At 44.3% G+C, this 17626-nt stretch overlaps 1 protein-coding gene across 2 annotated transcripts in view; it reads right to left on the bottom strand.

The window, feature by feature from the left end:
• Nucleotides 1-1167: 1167 nt before the first annotated feature.
• The window catches only part of LOC106562326 (synaptotagmin-7), a 106889-nt gene continuing 90430 nt past the window's right edge, over nt 1168-17626 (bottom strand). For both annotated transcript variants that reach the window (XM_082957830.1, XM_082957829.1), the window contains 6 exons: nt 9218-9326; nt 7282-7546; nt 6570-6739; nt 6274-6388; nt 5831-6030; nt 1168-5027 (listed from right to left, as the gene is read on the bottom strand). In XM_082957830.1, the coding sequence (XP_082813956.1) occupies nt 4923-5027; nt 5831-6030; nt 6274-6388; nt 6570-6739; nt 7282-7546; nt 9218-9326 (964 nt within the window). In that variant the 3' untranslated portion in view covers nt 1168-4922. The remainder of the gene's footprint in view (nt 5028-5830; nt 6031-6273; nt 6389-6569; nt 6740-7281; nt 7547-9217; nt 9327-17626) is intronic.

The raw sequence follows: 17626 nt of genomic DNA, 5'->3' as shown, positions 1-17626 counted from the left end.
TTTGGAGTGTGGATCTGTTTGTCGCCCACAGCCGCCCACTCTCCCCATCTCCAAGCCGACGTGTTCCTGTCTTCTTGTAGCGCTGTGTCTCTGTGTTGTGACAGCTCTTAGTTTTATCCTCCGCTCTACACTACCGCCAATCTCTGCTCCCCTGGAATTAAAATTGTACCCCTCTCTCTTTCTTCACTCTCTCTCTCCCTCTCCTCAACATGTCTTCTCATTCTCTCTGTACTTGAGAGAAGCCTGCAGGAAGGGAGCTGTACAACAGAGAGAAAATACTGTAGTAGTTTCACCATTCTACTACTAATAACCTGTATTCAGGGCCAATTTTCCTGCCAGGTCATGTGGTCAGGAAAAACTTCTGTTGTGCACAGGTTTAGAATACTTAACACGAACATGCACACATCCCCTCTCCTTCATGCTCAGAGTTAACAGGGTTTCTGTAGTTGACTCAAAAATAACCACATGTCAAAGATCAATAGTTTAAATTAACTATTGAAAATAAAATGTATTAAAAAGAAGCTCACAGGAGGGAGTAGGGCAGATGTATGTAGGAAGTGGAATTGTAAAATACTGAAGGTCTATTCTGTTCTGGTTGTAACGACAGTGTGTGAGCATTAGGAATGAACTGTGTGGGAAGCAATGTGTGTGGGTTGTGGTGTGTTTTTTAAACACTTGAGAAAAGGACAAAATAATACAACTGTGTGTAAACCAGCACTTAGAAACCACTTTTACAGCCTGTCAAAAATAGTGAAAACATACTCCTGTATGAGTCCAAACTGACCTCTATCATGTTGTTACTCATTAGATTAGCTACCAAGTTCTGAAATGCATAGCTGTGAAAATATGAAGGTAAACTACATCTACAGTAATTGTCAAAGCAAGGCAGCTTGCTTTGACAGAAAACCAGTGTATGTATCATTCCTCTAAGAACTGAGTTTGATGTTCAAGTTGAAGGCCAGATTTGCAGGTGAGTTTCAGACTTGATTCTTCACAACAGTGTTTTTACTGCAACAGAACTACTGTTTCAACTAGTACTAGCCAGTGGGAACAGTTGGAAACCTTACTAAGTTCCTCTGGTGGAAATCAAATAGGGAGAGAAAGCCACAAGCCACTATGAAATACCACAGTAAATCAGATTTAGAAAAACAACAAAAACAATTTTAGAAGTTTCTTCTTTTTATGTACACATTTCTATATTTATACACTGTACAGATTTCAAAAAAATAAATGGTTGATATATAAGATTGTGCACCCCACAGATGTGTGACTAAAGAGAGAACAGAAGAGAGCAAGAGATGGGACAAAGGGATGTCAAGGACATACAGATATCAACATCCCCAATGAACACTGATGAGTTTTTACATACACAATTTTCATTTATCCTTTATACAATGTCACAAAATCCTGGCCTGTTTTGGACAATCCTCCTCGTATCTCCACCAATATCTGTGTCGCGAGCCATAATCAGACATTTAGGGTGATTTCAATCTGAGTGAACACTGATCAGTTTTCAGATTTATTTAGATCTGTGTTTTGAATTGTTACTGGGCTTTTCTAGGGCCAAGGAAGGACTCTACTAAGAATCCCAGCTCAATGCCTCAGAGGCAAACGGACCATACCTGGCTTCTGGACCTATTTTCAGACAAATAATACATTTTAACCTGAATCGTGCCATTTTATCTGTGTTTCCTATTCTGGCTGATCTTTTCAATTTAATGCTGCGTCTGATACATAATGATGTATCGTTTGCTTGTGTGCTCAGTATGAGGCAGGGAAGTGACTCTGTTCCCAGTTATTTTAGGAGCAGGTAGGTGCTCTGCTATGTTCTGCTCTGCCTGGAGAGATTGCAGTGATGCAAATGAGGTGATGATCATTGTCTGTCTCACCTTTTCTCTGTGACACTTGGGGAGTGAGAGCATATGGAGGAGAGGGGGAGGGGTGTTGTTTAAGAGCACCTTGTGCCAAAAAGCATGTGTGTCACAGTGGGGTTTTAAAGTACGTCAGCACTGACGTCTGGAGACCTCGCCTGTCTTAGTCTCAGTGTGTTGGGCCAGACCTAGAGCGGAGGGACAGCGTGTTGGGCCAGACCTAGAGCGGAGGGACAGCGTGTTGGGCCAGACCTAGAGCGGAGGGACAGTGTGTTGGGCCAGACCTAGAGCGGAGAGACAGCGTGTTGGGCCAGACCTAGAGCGGAGGGACAGCGTGTTGGGCCAGACCTAGAGCGGAGGGACAGCGTGTTGGGCCAGACCTAGAGCGGAGGGACAGCGTGTTGGGCCAGACCTAGAGCGGAGGGACAGTGTGTTGGACCAGAACTAGAGCGGAGGGACAGTGTGTTGGGCCAGAACTAGAGCGGAGGGACAGCGTGTTGTGGTTCTGTAAGCCACCTATTAAATGATAAACCAGAACACAAGGCCCCTGATGCACACAGGCCTGAGTGAACAGTCCCTCTGCCCAACAGAAGAGGGCTAGAATAGAATATGCTGTATGTGGTATTGTCAGATGTAATGAGCTCCCCTCTCCCTTCTCTTTCCTTCTCTCTTCACTCAGACTCTCGAACATGTCTATCGCCCCTCCCCAACCAACCCATAAACCCCAACAAATAGAAAGTAGACACATGCCCTTAGTCACGTTCCAACATCCCAGTAATCATTAGCGTCTCCTCCTTAGCGATCAGCGGCAACATAAATAATTAACTGAACATCTAAATTACTTTATACAGAATAAAAACAGCCAAAAAAACAGATTCCATATTAAGAAAATGAAAATGGCAAAAGCGAACACCGAGCACACATACATACACGGTAAATACAAACTAACAGTCAGATGTTGACACACTCATACACACATTGCAAACACACACACATATCCAGTAGACACAAATAAACAGTCAAATGTAAACAGAAAATAGGTTTAGTTGATATTATTACTCTTGTAGCTATCCTTCAGCCCATTGTGTGATGAGAGAGAGACTTAAGCTTGGAACAGGTCACACCAGGATGACATCAGGAGCAGTACAGAGCAGAGGGGGTCTGGCCAGTAATGGAACAGCCTGGTCCTGAAGCAGGACAGAACAGAGGGGGTTTGCTTTGTAACAGCCGTGGTCCTGAAGACCCACTAACACCCTAACTATCTAACATCAGGAGCAGGACAGAGCAGAGGGGGTTTGGCCAGTAATGGAACAGCCCTCCACTAAGACCCTAAACATTTATCTACTAACATTCTTATAACAATGTGTTCTGTAACATGCACACTAATGAATAAGATGTTGACTAAATGACTTACAGACTAAGTGACGTAACAGACACAGATTCCAACAGACAGGCAGAATTACACAAAATGACTGACAGAGACAAACAGGTAACGTTAACAACCTTGATGGGGACAAGATCAATTGGCTTAGTGCTCCATTGGAAACAAAACTGACTTGGTAGGGGGAGGTGCATTTATTTATGGTTATCTGCAGTGGATGATGCAATTGAGAGAAAGCAGCTCAGATGAAGACTGGTGGTTCATGTCAAGTTCCTCCTCTGTTTACTGTTCCACACCAGGCAGCAGGCACTACCCTACAGACTGTACCCCTCTCTCTCTCTGTCACTGCTTAGCTGCTGTGACCTCTCCAAGTCTTCAAACATATCCAGTAGAATACTGATGATTATTATTGTCATCATTATTATCAGTAATATTGTCGTTATTCATTTGATAGCAGTGCAAGCCCAATACTTTCACACACTTGCACTCACACTTGCACTCGTATTCACACGCTAACTTTTGCTGGCACACACACACACACACACACACACACAGAGAGAGATTACGACGCAATAATAGCTGTCTTTTTGCTTCTATTTACTGTCTCTGGAAGAACATTTTGATTGGTCTCTTTAGGCTTTTTAAAAACAAACAAAAAACACAACATTGATGACTTTACTCTTTTTCTGTCATTATTATAATTTTTTCTCTCCAGAAAATAGGAACGTCTTTTTACATTTCCCCCATGGACCAGTGTAAATGATCAGTCATTTTCTCCTTTTTTGATCTAGAACTTCATTTAGAGTTACAGCACATCACCCACAGAACGCACAGACAACAAGGGGGTCCAGCCAGGGAAGAATCACTACAGTGGTGCCAGAGAAAGAGATCAGAGATGATGAATGGGGTGGAGTGACAGTGTCACGTCTAATTCCATTATCATCCAGACAGTCCGTCCCTCTTCTATTCCAATGGTTTACCTCTCTCTCTCTATCGATCCTTCCTGTTGTATTCTCTGTGTGTTTGCAGAAGAGAACGAAACAATGGGTCAACATGGGAAGCAAAAAAACAATAATGAACAGCTAACCAGATTGCTTCTGATGACAGAGAGAGCAGTGATTAGGGAGAAAAGACGCCTCCCTTCACTGCCACAGGAGAACGATGGAGAGACACAGGATGAATGGTGGAACTGGATTCCTGGCCCAGGTCACTGGCTTGTAGGTCAGTCTGTCACACAGTCACAGATATAATGTTTCCTGGAAGACAGGCCCTTCACCAGCTCCTTACGCAGGATTCTTATATGGTCTATTTGAACCTGTTTTTGTTGGTTGCTGAGGCTCACCCTAGGGCTGGCAGAGTGTACTGCTCCAGAGTAAAACAGAGTAAAGGTGGACCAAGGAGAAAAAACAACGGTTGAGAGGAAAGTATGACTTAAAAGCAACAAGACTCAGAAAGGACCCGGCTTAACAGAGGGGAGTAGAGGAAGGAGAAGTTCACTGGGGATCTGAGAGAGGACAGGCAGGAGGAGAGAGTGGATGCGTTGGGTGGATGCGTTGGATGGCTATTTGTACCCATGTTCTGCAGCGAGTCAGCCTTGTGCATAACGATAGGGTGGGAGAGCAGGGCAGGGGACTGGGATGGTCTGGGTGGATGTGACTGGACCTACAGTATCAGGCCTTGAGGGCATGCCACTGCTGCACGGCATTACGAGGTTTACCCATCATGTCCTTCCAGTGCTTCACCTCCGCCGGACCACTCTTCCACGAGAGATAGATCTGAGAGAGAGGGAGGGTGGGAAGAAAGAGAGGAAAAGAAGGGGATAGGGGAGGAGGGCAGGAGGAGAGAGAGAGAGTGAAAGAGAGCGAGGGGGGGTGAGATGGATGATGTAAGCAGGATATCTGACATCACAGAGATCGATATTACTCATACTCAAACATGGCAAAACAGAGAGAGATAAATTAAACTCTCTGAAGTCTGGAGTGTCCCTGCTGTCACCATAAAGCTTGCCAATCACCCTAATCTGAACTTAATTCATATCGGGAGCTGAGGAGTCATTAAGATGAAACAGCTGTTTTACTCTCAGCAATTTTCAGAGCAGGGGAAACAGGGGGAAAGATTTGTGTGAGAATGAGACTTATGTTTAGACACAGAGATGGAGGCTCCCAAGCAAGCCGCAGCTGTGTTTTACTGGTGGTGATTAGACTGTGGGTGAAAGGGCCAGCGCCTGTGATGAGCCGAGCTTGGTTTACTGAGGGGTCACTATCAGACAGTGGATCCATAGTAAGGAAGCCTGTATGAGGGTTACAGTGTGTCAGAAAGTCAGTAGGATAGTGCCTCTGTGTGCCACAAACAAACCACACAATCAATGAATATCAATCTCACTGTGTCAGTATGTAAGAGCAATCTTGAGACAGTGACTGTTAATGTGTCTTTGTGTTAGTGTGTGTGAGAGCAGGGTCATTGTGTGTGTTGTGTGTGTGTGTGTGTGTGTGTGTGTGTGTCAGTGTGTGCCAGCAGGGGTCAGTGTGGACTGGTGATGTACGTGGCTGGTGGTCTGGGCGTTACGAGGGGGCGGTACCTTGCCGATGACGTCGTTGCGGCTGAGCTTGTCCTTGTCCATGACGGTGATGATGATGGTGGTCTCTCGGAGCACGTGGGCGGGGACGTCGAAGGGGAAGGACTCGTTGAACACGGGGTTCAGACAGCACTTCATTGTCACCGTCTTCTTCTTCTCCACACGCTTGTCCTTGTGCATCAGCCACAGCTTCACATAGGGATCTGATGGGGGAGACACATCACTTAAACACAGAGGCAGCATCCCAAATGGCACCCTATCCCTATACAGTACACTTATTTTGACCAGGGCTCATAGAAAGTAGTGCACTATATAGGGAATAGGGTTCCATTTGGGATGCCGTATGAATGGAGAGATACTGAAACCACATTGACACATGTTAAGGTAGACAGACTGTAGCACAGGAAACAGGTGATGACACTGTATGAGTACTGTATGTACTGTACCGGAGGTGCCTCCAATGTCCATGGCTTTGAGGTTGCGGGCTTTGATGATGGTCACAGTGATGGTGTTGGCTTGAGGGTTGTAGCACAGTGACACCAGCAGGTCTCCTCGACTCCCCTGAGAAACACAATGACATCACCACTCACCAACCCTCTCTCTCCCACCATCTCCTCCACCCCCTTCTGTCTCCCAGTCATCCCTCCTTCTCCTTGTTCCCTCTCTCCTCTCCTTCCCCCTCATCTCCCCTCCTCCCCTGTCCCTCTGCAACTGTCGTTGTCTGTGTGTGTACATTACTCACGCTGCCGTCACTGCAGGGCTTCAGCTCCTTCCAGTAGGTCTGCTGGTTGCCCAGGTCCACCTTGTTAAGGGGGATGGACACCTCCCCGATGGGGTCGTTCCTGCTGAAGCGATCGTAATCCAGCACCTGCATATAGAGGGTCCTCTGGATCACCTTCTCATAGGGGAACCCTGGGGGGAACAGACAGATACATATACAGACAGATAAGAGGCTGATATGTGCTGCACAGAGATTTAAGGAGTACTCTTTAAGACTTCATACAGGATAACCAATAGCCATAAAGTCTAGTTATGTGTATAGATGTGTTTTTTATAATGTGCAGTAGTTGTACTGTAGCTTTTTAAATGGTTTTTTATTGAACCTTTATTTAACTAGGCAAGTCAGTTAAGAACAAATGTTTATTTACAATGATGGCCTACCGGGGAACAGTGGGTTAACTGCCTTGTTCAGGGGCAGAACGACAGATTTTTACCTTGTCAGCTCAGGGATTCAATCCAGCAACCTTTTGGTTACTGGCCCAACACTCTAACCACTAGACTACCTGCCACCCCGCTAGAGTATATGTGTGTCCCAAATGGCATCCTATTCCCTATGTAGTGCACTACTTTTGACCAGGGCCCATAGGGCTGTGGACAAAAGTAGTGCACTATATATGGAATAGGGCACCATTAGGTATGCAGACTCTGTTTGCAGGGTGATTTCACAGTCTGACCTTCAAACAGGAAGGTCTCGTTCCAGCGAGGGTTGAGGTTCTTCCTCTTGACCTTAGTCTCCAGCTTGTGCTTCTTGTCAGGCAGCAGGTAGAGTTTGACGAAGGGGTCTGAGGTGCCAGAGAAGTCCTTGGCGGGAAGCTCCTGGCCCGTGAGGATCTTGACGGTCAGGGTGGAGTCCTGGAAGCTGTAGCCCACACTGAACTGGATCCGGCCCAGCTTCTCAACCACAGGCCCTTCTGTGTCCTCTTCTGAGCCCGGAGAGAGCTGGGAGAGAACAGCAGCAGAGAAATGTAATATTTATCCAGTCTATACGATGGTAGAATCGCAATTGCATACTCCTTGTGTCCTCTCTCCTCGACTCCTACTCAAAACGCATTGGAGGAGAAGGTCAGAGGGGAGGAAAGAGAGAGGAGTATGCAATTGAGATTCTCCCTATGTACACTCAACAACCCTCATCCCACTACCCCCACCCTTTCCCAGCATGGAACACACAGATGAAACACTCAGGGACATGGACACCCAAGGTGAACAAGGAGCTTTATTTCCCATCCACAAGGGGGCAGTCAAACAGCACTGGAACTCACGTGCAATGCCGCCATCATGCTAGCCTAACGTTCAGATAATGTTATGTCATATGTCTGGGCTTTACTAAGCGATAAGGGAGGGAGCAATGGGAGAGAAGGTATATCTGGAGATGAGAGGCAGGAGATATTCTGTGAGTAGAGAGACCCCTTGCCTAACTGGAGCTGGGCCCCGAGGGAGGGAAGGAAATCCAGTTAAAAGGCTACTATCTGATAGAGGGGGACCAGAGGCTTGGCCCAAGGTGCAGTTCCTGGAATTTAATCTCACATTCTGTATTCTCTCCCACACATCTCGCTGTTGCTCTGCCTCCCCGTTCTAAATCTGATCATCTCTCCTCCTTCACTGTCTAGGTGTCTGATGTCTGTCTGTCTTTCATAAACACACACATGCGCACACAGACATACACACATGGACGCATGAATGCACACACTGGCTTTCAGACAGCTCTCTCCTGAAATCTGTCCCACCTACAGTTGTCAACATTTTTCAGGGTCAATCTGTTTTTTCATCATTTTATTTATACTTTTTGCCCAATCGCTTCGCCATAAACCAGATAGATACAGAACCTCCACAAAATACAACCACATACTGAGCCCACCTACACTATACACATCTCTCCACCCCCAGACCATGTGAGTGTCAGAACACTAGGTTAATCATATTATTAACATAATATGTTCACACCCCAATCTCTTGTGGCAGACTGACGTAGCTGGCCAGCTCACACAAGATTTGATTCTGGGTACCGGGATTAATGAAATTCGCTCACCTTTGTAAACGCACATAAAACTCCTAAACTCCTCCATAGGTAGTATCACAATGACCCCCCCCCCCCCCCAAAATAAAAAATAAATAAAATGTGCCTCAGTGATAAAAAACTAAAAGTTACAGTTATTAACTAGGCCTAGTGAAAGTCTTCGACCCACATAGTGAGAGACCAGAGATGGAAAGAGACCGTGGCCAACTGCAGGTCTGATCCAACTGACAGGCCCTGTTGGCTCCCCCTCAAAGTGAAAGTATCCTCATTAAGCATCATCGGGACCTCCATAACGCAGACGTGCAACCCACATAATAACACAGGCCCATCCCCCACCCGCGCCCTGTCCACCCAGCACTCACAGCACTGTGTTCTCAGCGTAATTACCAGCTTTTGCTGAATAAAGCATATTCTACTGAGTTTCTCCATTGTGATAGCCAAGCTGGGTTGGGAAATGTCATGTAATTAGCATGTTTTGTCATGCTACAAGTGGGTGGCGGTGGGAAAACCCATAGACATGCAGAGAGGAGTACAGATGAACAATCATTAACACAGACAGACAGACAGACAGGGAGGGAGGGTGCAGGTTTTCTCACCATGTGAATGTCGCTGGAGGTGACAGAGTTGGCCAGGTCTGTGACGGAGGAGTTCCCGAGGCGGCCTGCCTCATCTGGGGTCTGGCTCCCAGGTTTACCCAGGCTCCTGCTGGAGGGGGGGGGGGGACAGAGACACAGTCAGGACGGACAGTGAGAGAGAGGCCAACGGAGCACTAGGAGAATCCTGCTTCTGAAGACAAAGAGCCAGCCTCAGGTCTGTGATGGCTTCCCACCACAACTGAGGCTGCAAGGTCTTGTGTCAGGGCTGAACTATCCAGAGTCCAGATCTGAATGTGACTGATAATGTCCCCAGACTTGGGAGTAACATGGGAATGTTAGTGACTTACACACACACACGCATACACACACACGCATACATGCACACTTAGTTCCAAACCTTAGTCACTACAAGCATGTAGCAGTGTGATATTTGCAAAACAGCCACAAAAATCAACACAATTAATGAACAAAAGAGTAAAAGAGAGAGGACAGGGTGGGGGAGGACTGGGTGTTGGAGACAGTGTTCCTAGACAATATGTTGTAACAGTCTGTTGAGCAGGAGACATGCTGAGCTGTAGCAGGTGACACAAGTCAAGACACATAGACAGACAACACTAATTACAGGTTACACACTGGAAAATGACAAGAGGAAGAGAGAGAGGAAAAACAGTGCAGGTGTACGGTAGAAATGGAGGGAGAGGAAGTGGGATTAGGAATGGGTGCTGTGGGAAAGATGAGTGCAGAAGAAGAAGTAGATTTGAAGATTTATCTCTGCAGAGAAAAGGGGGGATTTGTCTTTGTTAAGACTAGGAGGATTAACAGAATGAACAAAGTGAGGTTACTGACTCAAATGAACGTGAGACAGAGACAGACACCAGACATAGTTCAGTTGAAGCTGGAAGAGAAATAGAGGAGATAGGAGAGGATAAGAGGCCTGGGAAAAAAAACAAAGACTTACTTTTAGTAAGAGAGCACAATAAGGGCTAAAGAATAGAGACGAGAAACGGACTAGATATGGGCATGTAAAATAAGAGGTCGAGTCAGAGAGGGAGGGAGATGGCTGGAGGCAGTACATCAGAAAGGCTGACAGGAAAAAGAAGTAGGCGAGCGAGAGAAAAAGAGAAAAGGAGGGATAAGATGTGATGTGGGAGGGTATAAACATAACACACACACAACATGTTAACCGCCAAATAGATACAAGGAACTAATCGTTAGGCTGAGTGAGGTTAATCCCAATCCAGAGGGATGTTAGAGGATGCATGTGGGCATGTTAGCCATATGGGTTATCAAGGAGGAGGGAGGATGGTAATTGTGGTTCCTGAAGTATCAGTAATTCTGTGGTTGAGGCTACAGATGTCTGTGTTCCTGGTCGTTTGAGGGGTCAGTCACTGTGGTAGGACCGCAGACATGTCTCTGTCTGGTCGGGCTCTCTCTGTGTGAAGGGTCAGTCCACAAATGCAAATCCAGTATCTGTGGTTGGGTTGGGCTGCCTAACACAAGAGAGAGACTGTAACTCTAGTGCACTGTGTCCTTCCATGAACACTAGCTGGCTGGCTGGATTTCACTTATATACAGTACAAGAGAGGCATGCAGAGTTTCACTGTGCCATTACACTACAGTTTAGCAAAGCGCAAGCAATGGCAGGCAGACAGGGACACAGCAGACAGGGACACAGCAGACAGGGACACAGGCAGACAGGGACACAGGCAGATAATGGAGCACGTATAGAGTAAGGAGTGGGGCATCAGACAGAGAAAGACACATACAATGAATGTAGACAGACAGACAGACAGACAGACAGACAGACAGACAGACAGACAGACAGACAGACAGACAGACAGACAGACAGACAGACAGACAGACAGACAGACAGACAGACAGACAGACAGACAGACAGACAGACAGACAGACAGACAGACAGACAGACAGACAGACAGACAGACAGACAGACAGACAGGTAAGTGTAAGCAAAACAGGTCATGTGGATGAGCCTGGTTCCAGGGGGATCTCTTGATTGGCATAGCTGTGATTGGAGGGGAAAGCTGTCAGGAAGATTCACACCGTAGACGGCAGGGGAGGGGATTGAATGAGGGGAGACATAAGATGATGGAAGGGGGAGAGGTCAAAGTGCCAAACATCTCAACAACTGATACACCTTGCTTCGTCTTCCGTTTATCTTATCTTTACTGAATCACGTCAATTTTTTTCATATCCAACATCTCCTGCTGTCCTTCCTCTTTACGCCCTCAGTCCAAATCTATCTTTTCCATTTCTCTTTCCTTCCTTAGTCTATGATCTCCCTGTATGCTGATTCATTAAAGGTTGGATCTAACCCAAAGCCTGCTGTCGATGTCTAGAGTTGTGTCCCACCCACAGGGAATGACTGTCTCAGTCTGATTCAATCAACTTCCTACCATCAAAACAAATGACTACAAATAGGCTAACAAGAGTCCATACAAAGCACTCTAACTAGATAGAGTAAGGTCATCTTCTCTCTTCTTCCATATGTTACTGTTAAGGCTAACTGATGAGGCTAACGTGGGGCTAACGTGACGCTAACATGTGGCATGGTTGTATGTGGGCATAGTGAGGGTCATGTCAGTCAGCTTGTAGTGGCATGGTTGTGTGTGGGCACAGTGAGGGTCATGTCAGTCAGCTTGCAGTGGCATGGTTGTGTGTGGGCACAGTGAGGGTCATGTCAGTCAGCTTGCAGTGGCATGCAGCTGCCAGAGATGGCTGATGGAGCCTGGACCAACCCCTGCTGCTTCCCTTCCCAGATCACCAGCTAAAGAATATGTGCTGCTCTGTTGGCACGGCAATGGCTGGAGAGACAGCAAGCACCTGGGATGGAGGGAGTGAAAGGATGGTAGGCGTGCGGCGTGGGGGCTTGGGAGGGGGTCGCAGAGGGCAGCAAACACGCAGACACATCAACAGCAAGACACAACGGGATTGGAGGACATATGACAGGTGCAGGTGAGAGCCTCTGGGAAAACACACACACTCACACACGCACACGCACACACACACACACACACACACACACACACACACACACACACACACACACACACACACACACACACACACACACCACACTAGCGGGGGCACGTGGAGGCAGGCGAGGCCTCTACTTCTCACCATGACCTGTGATAATATCCTTACGGAGTGTTACCTGTGCCCAGAGCCTGAGACCAAAGGGAAAAGGGAAGAGGTGGGGACACTCTGCTGCAAGGCTGGAGAGAGCACAAGAAGAAAAACCCCTCCTGCCCACCCACTCCCAGTACCCTCCCCTACCCACCTCCCCCATGATTCACTTAAAGACCAATACACAAGACAAAGACACACACAAACAGACAGACAGACAGGCACATACACACAGCCCTGGATCCACTGCCCTACACTAAAACCTGAGTCAGTCTGGCATCATACTCTAGTGTCAATAGAGAATAGTGTAATAATAATAATAACAAATATAACAGCATAGTAAGCTTATAACGATACTGTTACACCAAAAACACCTCCTCATTTCTAATGACATTTTAGGATGGTTACCCGCCACTAGGCAGGTTATACTGTATGCTTTGATTGAAACAAAATACAAGAAAGGATAATAGTTTGTTAAAATCATCTGCTCTAATTCTCTCAAAAAACAGTCATTGAAGAAGCTCTACATGCATATTCCCATGAAACTGATTGAGATCAAATGATCTGCATGCAGACGCAGTTTGGACATTTCACCAGTAAAACGTGAACAATTATCATTAACGATTGACAGTGACGATGGGCTATTTTGAAATTACATATGCCTAACTTGGTGATCTCTCTGCATTTTTGGGTAGGGCCCGTAAGTAAACATTTCACTGTTAGTCTACACCTGTTGTATATGCGAAGCATGTGACAAATAAACATATAAACTTTACAATTGTCTTGAGACAATATGTGTGGGCATAGGGCAGACATTGCAATTGGAAGATGCATTTTATGCATATTCTATAATAATATTCAGTAGGCTATATCTGTTGGTACAAACTTTGATTGAGATGTTATGACATCATTTTTTAACAAATTGTTGCACTCACACACCCTAAACAACAGCACTACACCACTGTAGTAGGCTAATATTGAGGGAGGTTATGTGTGTGGTGGACTGCTGTAAACATCATACGAGGGCTCTGATGGGCTCTGAGTACTGATGGGAAGCCAGGGAAATATGAGCTAATGTACAGTAATGACTAGATCAGTGATATGAGCTAATGTAAAGTAAAGACTAGTCCATTGATATGAGCTACTGTAAAGTAAAGACTAGTCCATTGATATGAGCTACTGTAAAGTAAAGACTAGTCCATTGATATGAGCTACTGTAAAGTAAAGACTAGTCCATTGATATGAGCTACTGTAAAGTAAATACGAGTCCATTGATATGAGCTACTGTAAAGTAAAGACTAGTCCATTGCGCTCTTTCCCTCACAAATTCAATGGTTATATAATCCATCCTTTAGGGGTTGGAGTAACCATGGTTACCAAACTGTACGCTCCCACCGGAGGTTGTATGGTATCGTGATTATATTTTCTAGGGATACGGCCGGGTAACCATTACCTCCCATAAGGAGGTAATAGAATCCAAGGCAATCTAAACCTCCTGTGGAGCAGGGACAGGGACAGTAGGCCACATTGTCATCAGGCCCCTTGACCTCAGTCATGCCTACTCATCCTCTCTCCATACCCAAATACCACCGTGCCCCTAGGGGGGCGAAGATGCCATGGTGCAAACAACTGATTCACTGGAAGAATCTATAGGAAAACTGTAGAATCACCCCCAGCTCTACCCTGCCCTCACACAACAGGCTCTGACAGAACATGAACCTTCTCCTGGACTAACTGCTCTGCTCCTCCACCCAATCCCCCTCCTGGACTAACTCCTCTGCTCCTCTGCCCAATCCCCCTCCTGGACTAACTCCTCTGCTCCTCTGCCCAATCCCCCCCCCCCTGGACTAACTCCTCTGCTCCTCTGCCCAATCCCCCTCCTGGACTAACTCCTCTGCTCCTCTGCCCAATCCCCCCCCCCCCTGGACTAACTCCTCTGCTCCTCTGCTCAATCCCCCTCCTGGACTAACTCCTCTGCTCCTCTGCCCAATCCCCCTCCTGGACTAACTCCTCTGCTCCTCTGCTCAATCCCCCTCCTGGACTAACTCCTCTGCTCCTCTGCTCAATCCCCCTCCTGGACTAACTCCTCTGCTCCTCTGCTCAATCCCCCTCCTGGACTAACTCCTCTGCCCAAACACCTCAGACTGTTATAGAACAATGACTCTCCCCCAAGAGATACTGTACATTTTGGTATTATTATTCCAAATGTTTGTGTGGTCTTAATACAGCAATGACAAATGATATGCACTGTCACACACATGACATCACACGACAAATACCGAAACACAAACACACACTCAATACTTTAGATAAAATACATCCCCTGAGGATCGATGCTGTGATCCCTAGAAAGATCCTGACACCCGAACCCTGACCATATGACCTTAACCCCAGGTCAGAGAGCCTAACCTATCCTCCCATTAATTAGACCAAGCAGCAGGTCCCATCCCAGGGGACAGAGAGGGGACTTTTTCTCACTTGCTCAGGGACATCATGACAAGCTGAGACAGAGATGTAGAGAAAATACAAAAATAACTCCTGCACACATAATTCCTCTGTGCATATTTACTGTCAACGTTTTGGTGTACAACCTTTTTCAAGGTCTTGAAAAAGGATGTGTACCAAAATGTTGACAATAAATATGCAGAGATAAAATTGTGTGCGCTGGAGTTTTCATATTTTTTCTACAATGTTGACTTTGGTACCGTAATTCCCTGCCCCACAAACAAGAAAAGCATAGTAGTGTTAACTCTGTTCAAAATGTAAGAAAGAGAACCTGGACCTGATGACATACTGTGAAACAAAGACATTATAATGTGCATATCTCTGTATATTGTGTTGCAGGGGAGCATACAATGTTATGTCATCTACTAGATAAATGCCTTTAGATGCTTCCTGATTTTCTGAAAGGGGCAGCAATACCAACAAATCAAAGGATGCACTGAGACTTCTTGAAGTGTAACCATGGAAGGAGAGTGTAGTGGGGAAAGATAATTGAACAAAGGGAGATCAAAGAAGTTTGAAATGGAAATGATGAAGTGTCCCTCATCTCTTTAACATTTCTTTTAATCTTCCATTATATGAAAGTTATATTGAAGTTATAAACAAATAACTGCATAGCCTCATGTGGAAAATTGACATTTTCCAAAAATAATTCATTGTGTTCTCTACTTTAATGCAATGGAGTTAGATAGTTAATGAAGTTAGATGGAGTTAATGGAGTTAGATAGAGTTAATGAAGTTAGATGGAGTTAATGGAGTTAGATAGAGTTAATGAAGATAGATGGAGATAGATAGAGTTAATGGAGTTTCATGGAATTAGAGTTAATGGAGTTAGATGATGATAGATAGAGTTTATGAAGTTAAATGGAGAGATTGAGTTAATGGAGTTCGATGGAGTAAGATAGAGTTAATGGAGTTGGATAGAGTTAATGGATTTGGTTTGAGTTAATGGAGATAGATGAAGTTAATGGAGTTAGATTGAATTAGATAGAGATAATGAAGTTAGATGGAGTTAATGGAGTTAGATGGAGTTAGAGTTAATGAAGTTAGCTGGAGTTAGATAAGAGTCAATGAAGCTAATGGAGTTCAATGGAGTTAGATGGAGTTAGATTGAGTTAATGAAGTTAGATGGAGTTCGATAGAGTTAATGGAGTTCGATAGAGTTAATGGAGTTAGATTGAGTTAATGGAGTTAGATTGAGTTAATGGAGTTAGATTGAGTTAATGGAGTTAATGGAGTTAATGGAGTTAATGGAGTTAGGTATAGTTAATGTAGTTAGATTGAGTTAAATTGAGTTAATGGAGTTAGATGCAGTTAATGAGTTAATGGAGTTAGATTGAGTTAATGGAGTTAGTTTGAGTTAGATTGAGTCAATGGAGTTAGATTGAGTTAATGGAGTTAGATTGAGTTAATGGAGTTAATGGAGTTAGATGCAGTTAATGGAGTTAGATGGCGTTATATAGAGTTAATGGAGTTAATGGAGTTAATGGAGTTAATGGAGTTAGATAGAGTTAATAGAGTTAGATAGTTAAATAGAGTTAATGGAGTTAGATAGAGAAAATGGAGTTAGATAGAGTTAATGGATTTAGATTGAGTTAACGGAGTTAGATGATGTTCGATAGAGTTAATGACGTTAAATGGAGTTAAATAAGAGTTAATGGAGTTAGATACAGTTAATGGAGTTAGATGGAGTTCAATGGAGTTAGATGGAGTTAATGGAGTTAGATAGAAAAAATGGAGTTAATGGAGTTTGATGGAATTAGATAGAGTTAATGGAGTTAGATTGAGTTAATAGAGTTAGATGGAGTTAATGGAGTTAGATAGAAAAAATGGAGTTAATGGAGTTTGATGGAATTAGATAGAGTTAATGGAGTTAGATTGAGTTAATAGAGTTAGATGGAGTTAATGGAGTTAGATAGAAAAAATTGAGTTAATGGAGTTTGATGGAATTAGATAGAGTTAATGGAGTTAGATTGAGTTAATAGAGTTAGATGGAGTTAGATAGAGTCAATGGAGTTAGATTGAGTTAATGGAGTTAGATTGAGTTAATGGAGTTAATGGAGTTAGATGCAGTTAATGGAGTTAGATGGAGTTATATAGAGTTAATGGAGTTAATGGAGTTAGATAGAGTTAAATAGAGTTAATGGAGTTAGATAGAGAAAATGGAGTTAGATAGAGTTAATGGTGTTAGATAGAGTTGCCGAAGTTAGATAGAGTGAATGGAGTTAGATGACGTTAATGGACTTAGATTGAGTTATATAGAGTTAATGAAGTTAGATGGAGTTAGATGCAGTTAATGGAGTTAGATGGCGTTATATAGAGTTAATGGAGTTAATGGAGTTAATGGAGTTAGATGGAATTAGATAGAGTTAATGGAGTTAGATTGAGTTAATAGAGTTAGATGGAGTTAGATTGAGTCAATAGAGTTAGATGGAGTTAATGGAGTTAGATAGAAAAAATTGAGTTAATGGAGTTTGATGGAATTAGATAGAGTTAATGGAGTTAGATTGAGTTAATAGAGTTAGATGGAGTTAATGGAGTTAGATAGAAAAAATTGAGTTAATGGAGTTTGATGGAATTAGATAAAGTTAATGGAGTTAGATTGAGTTAATAGAGTTAGATGGAGTTAGATAGAGTCAATGGAGTTAGATTGAGTTAATGGAGTTAGATTGAGTTAATGGAGTTAGATGGAGTTATATAGAGTTAATGGAGTTAATGGAGTTAGATAGAGTTAAATGGAGTTAGATAGAGTTAATGGAGTTA

Source organism: Salmo salar, chromosome 11, assembly GCF_965601325.2.
Source record: "Salmo salar chromosome 11, fSalSal1, whole genome shotgun sequence".
Classification (NCBI taxonomy): Eukaryota; Metazoa; Chordata; class Actinopteri; order Salmoniformes; family Salmonidae; genus Salmo; species Salmo salar.
The sequence above is the reverse complement of the archived record's forward strand: the minus strand, read 5'-3'. Positions and strand labels throughout refer to the sequence as shown.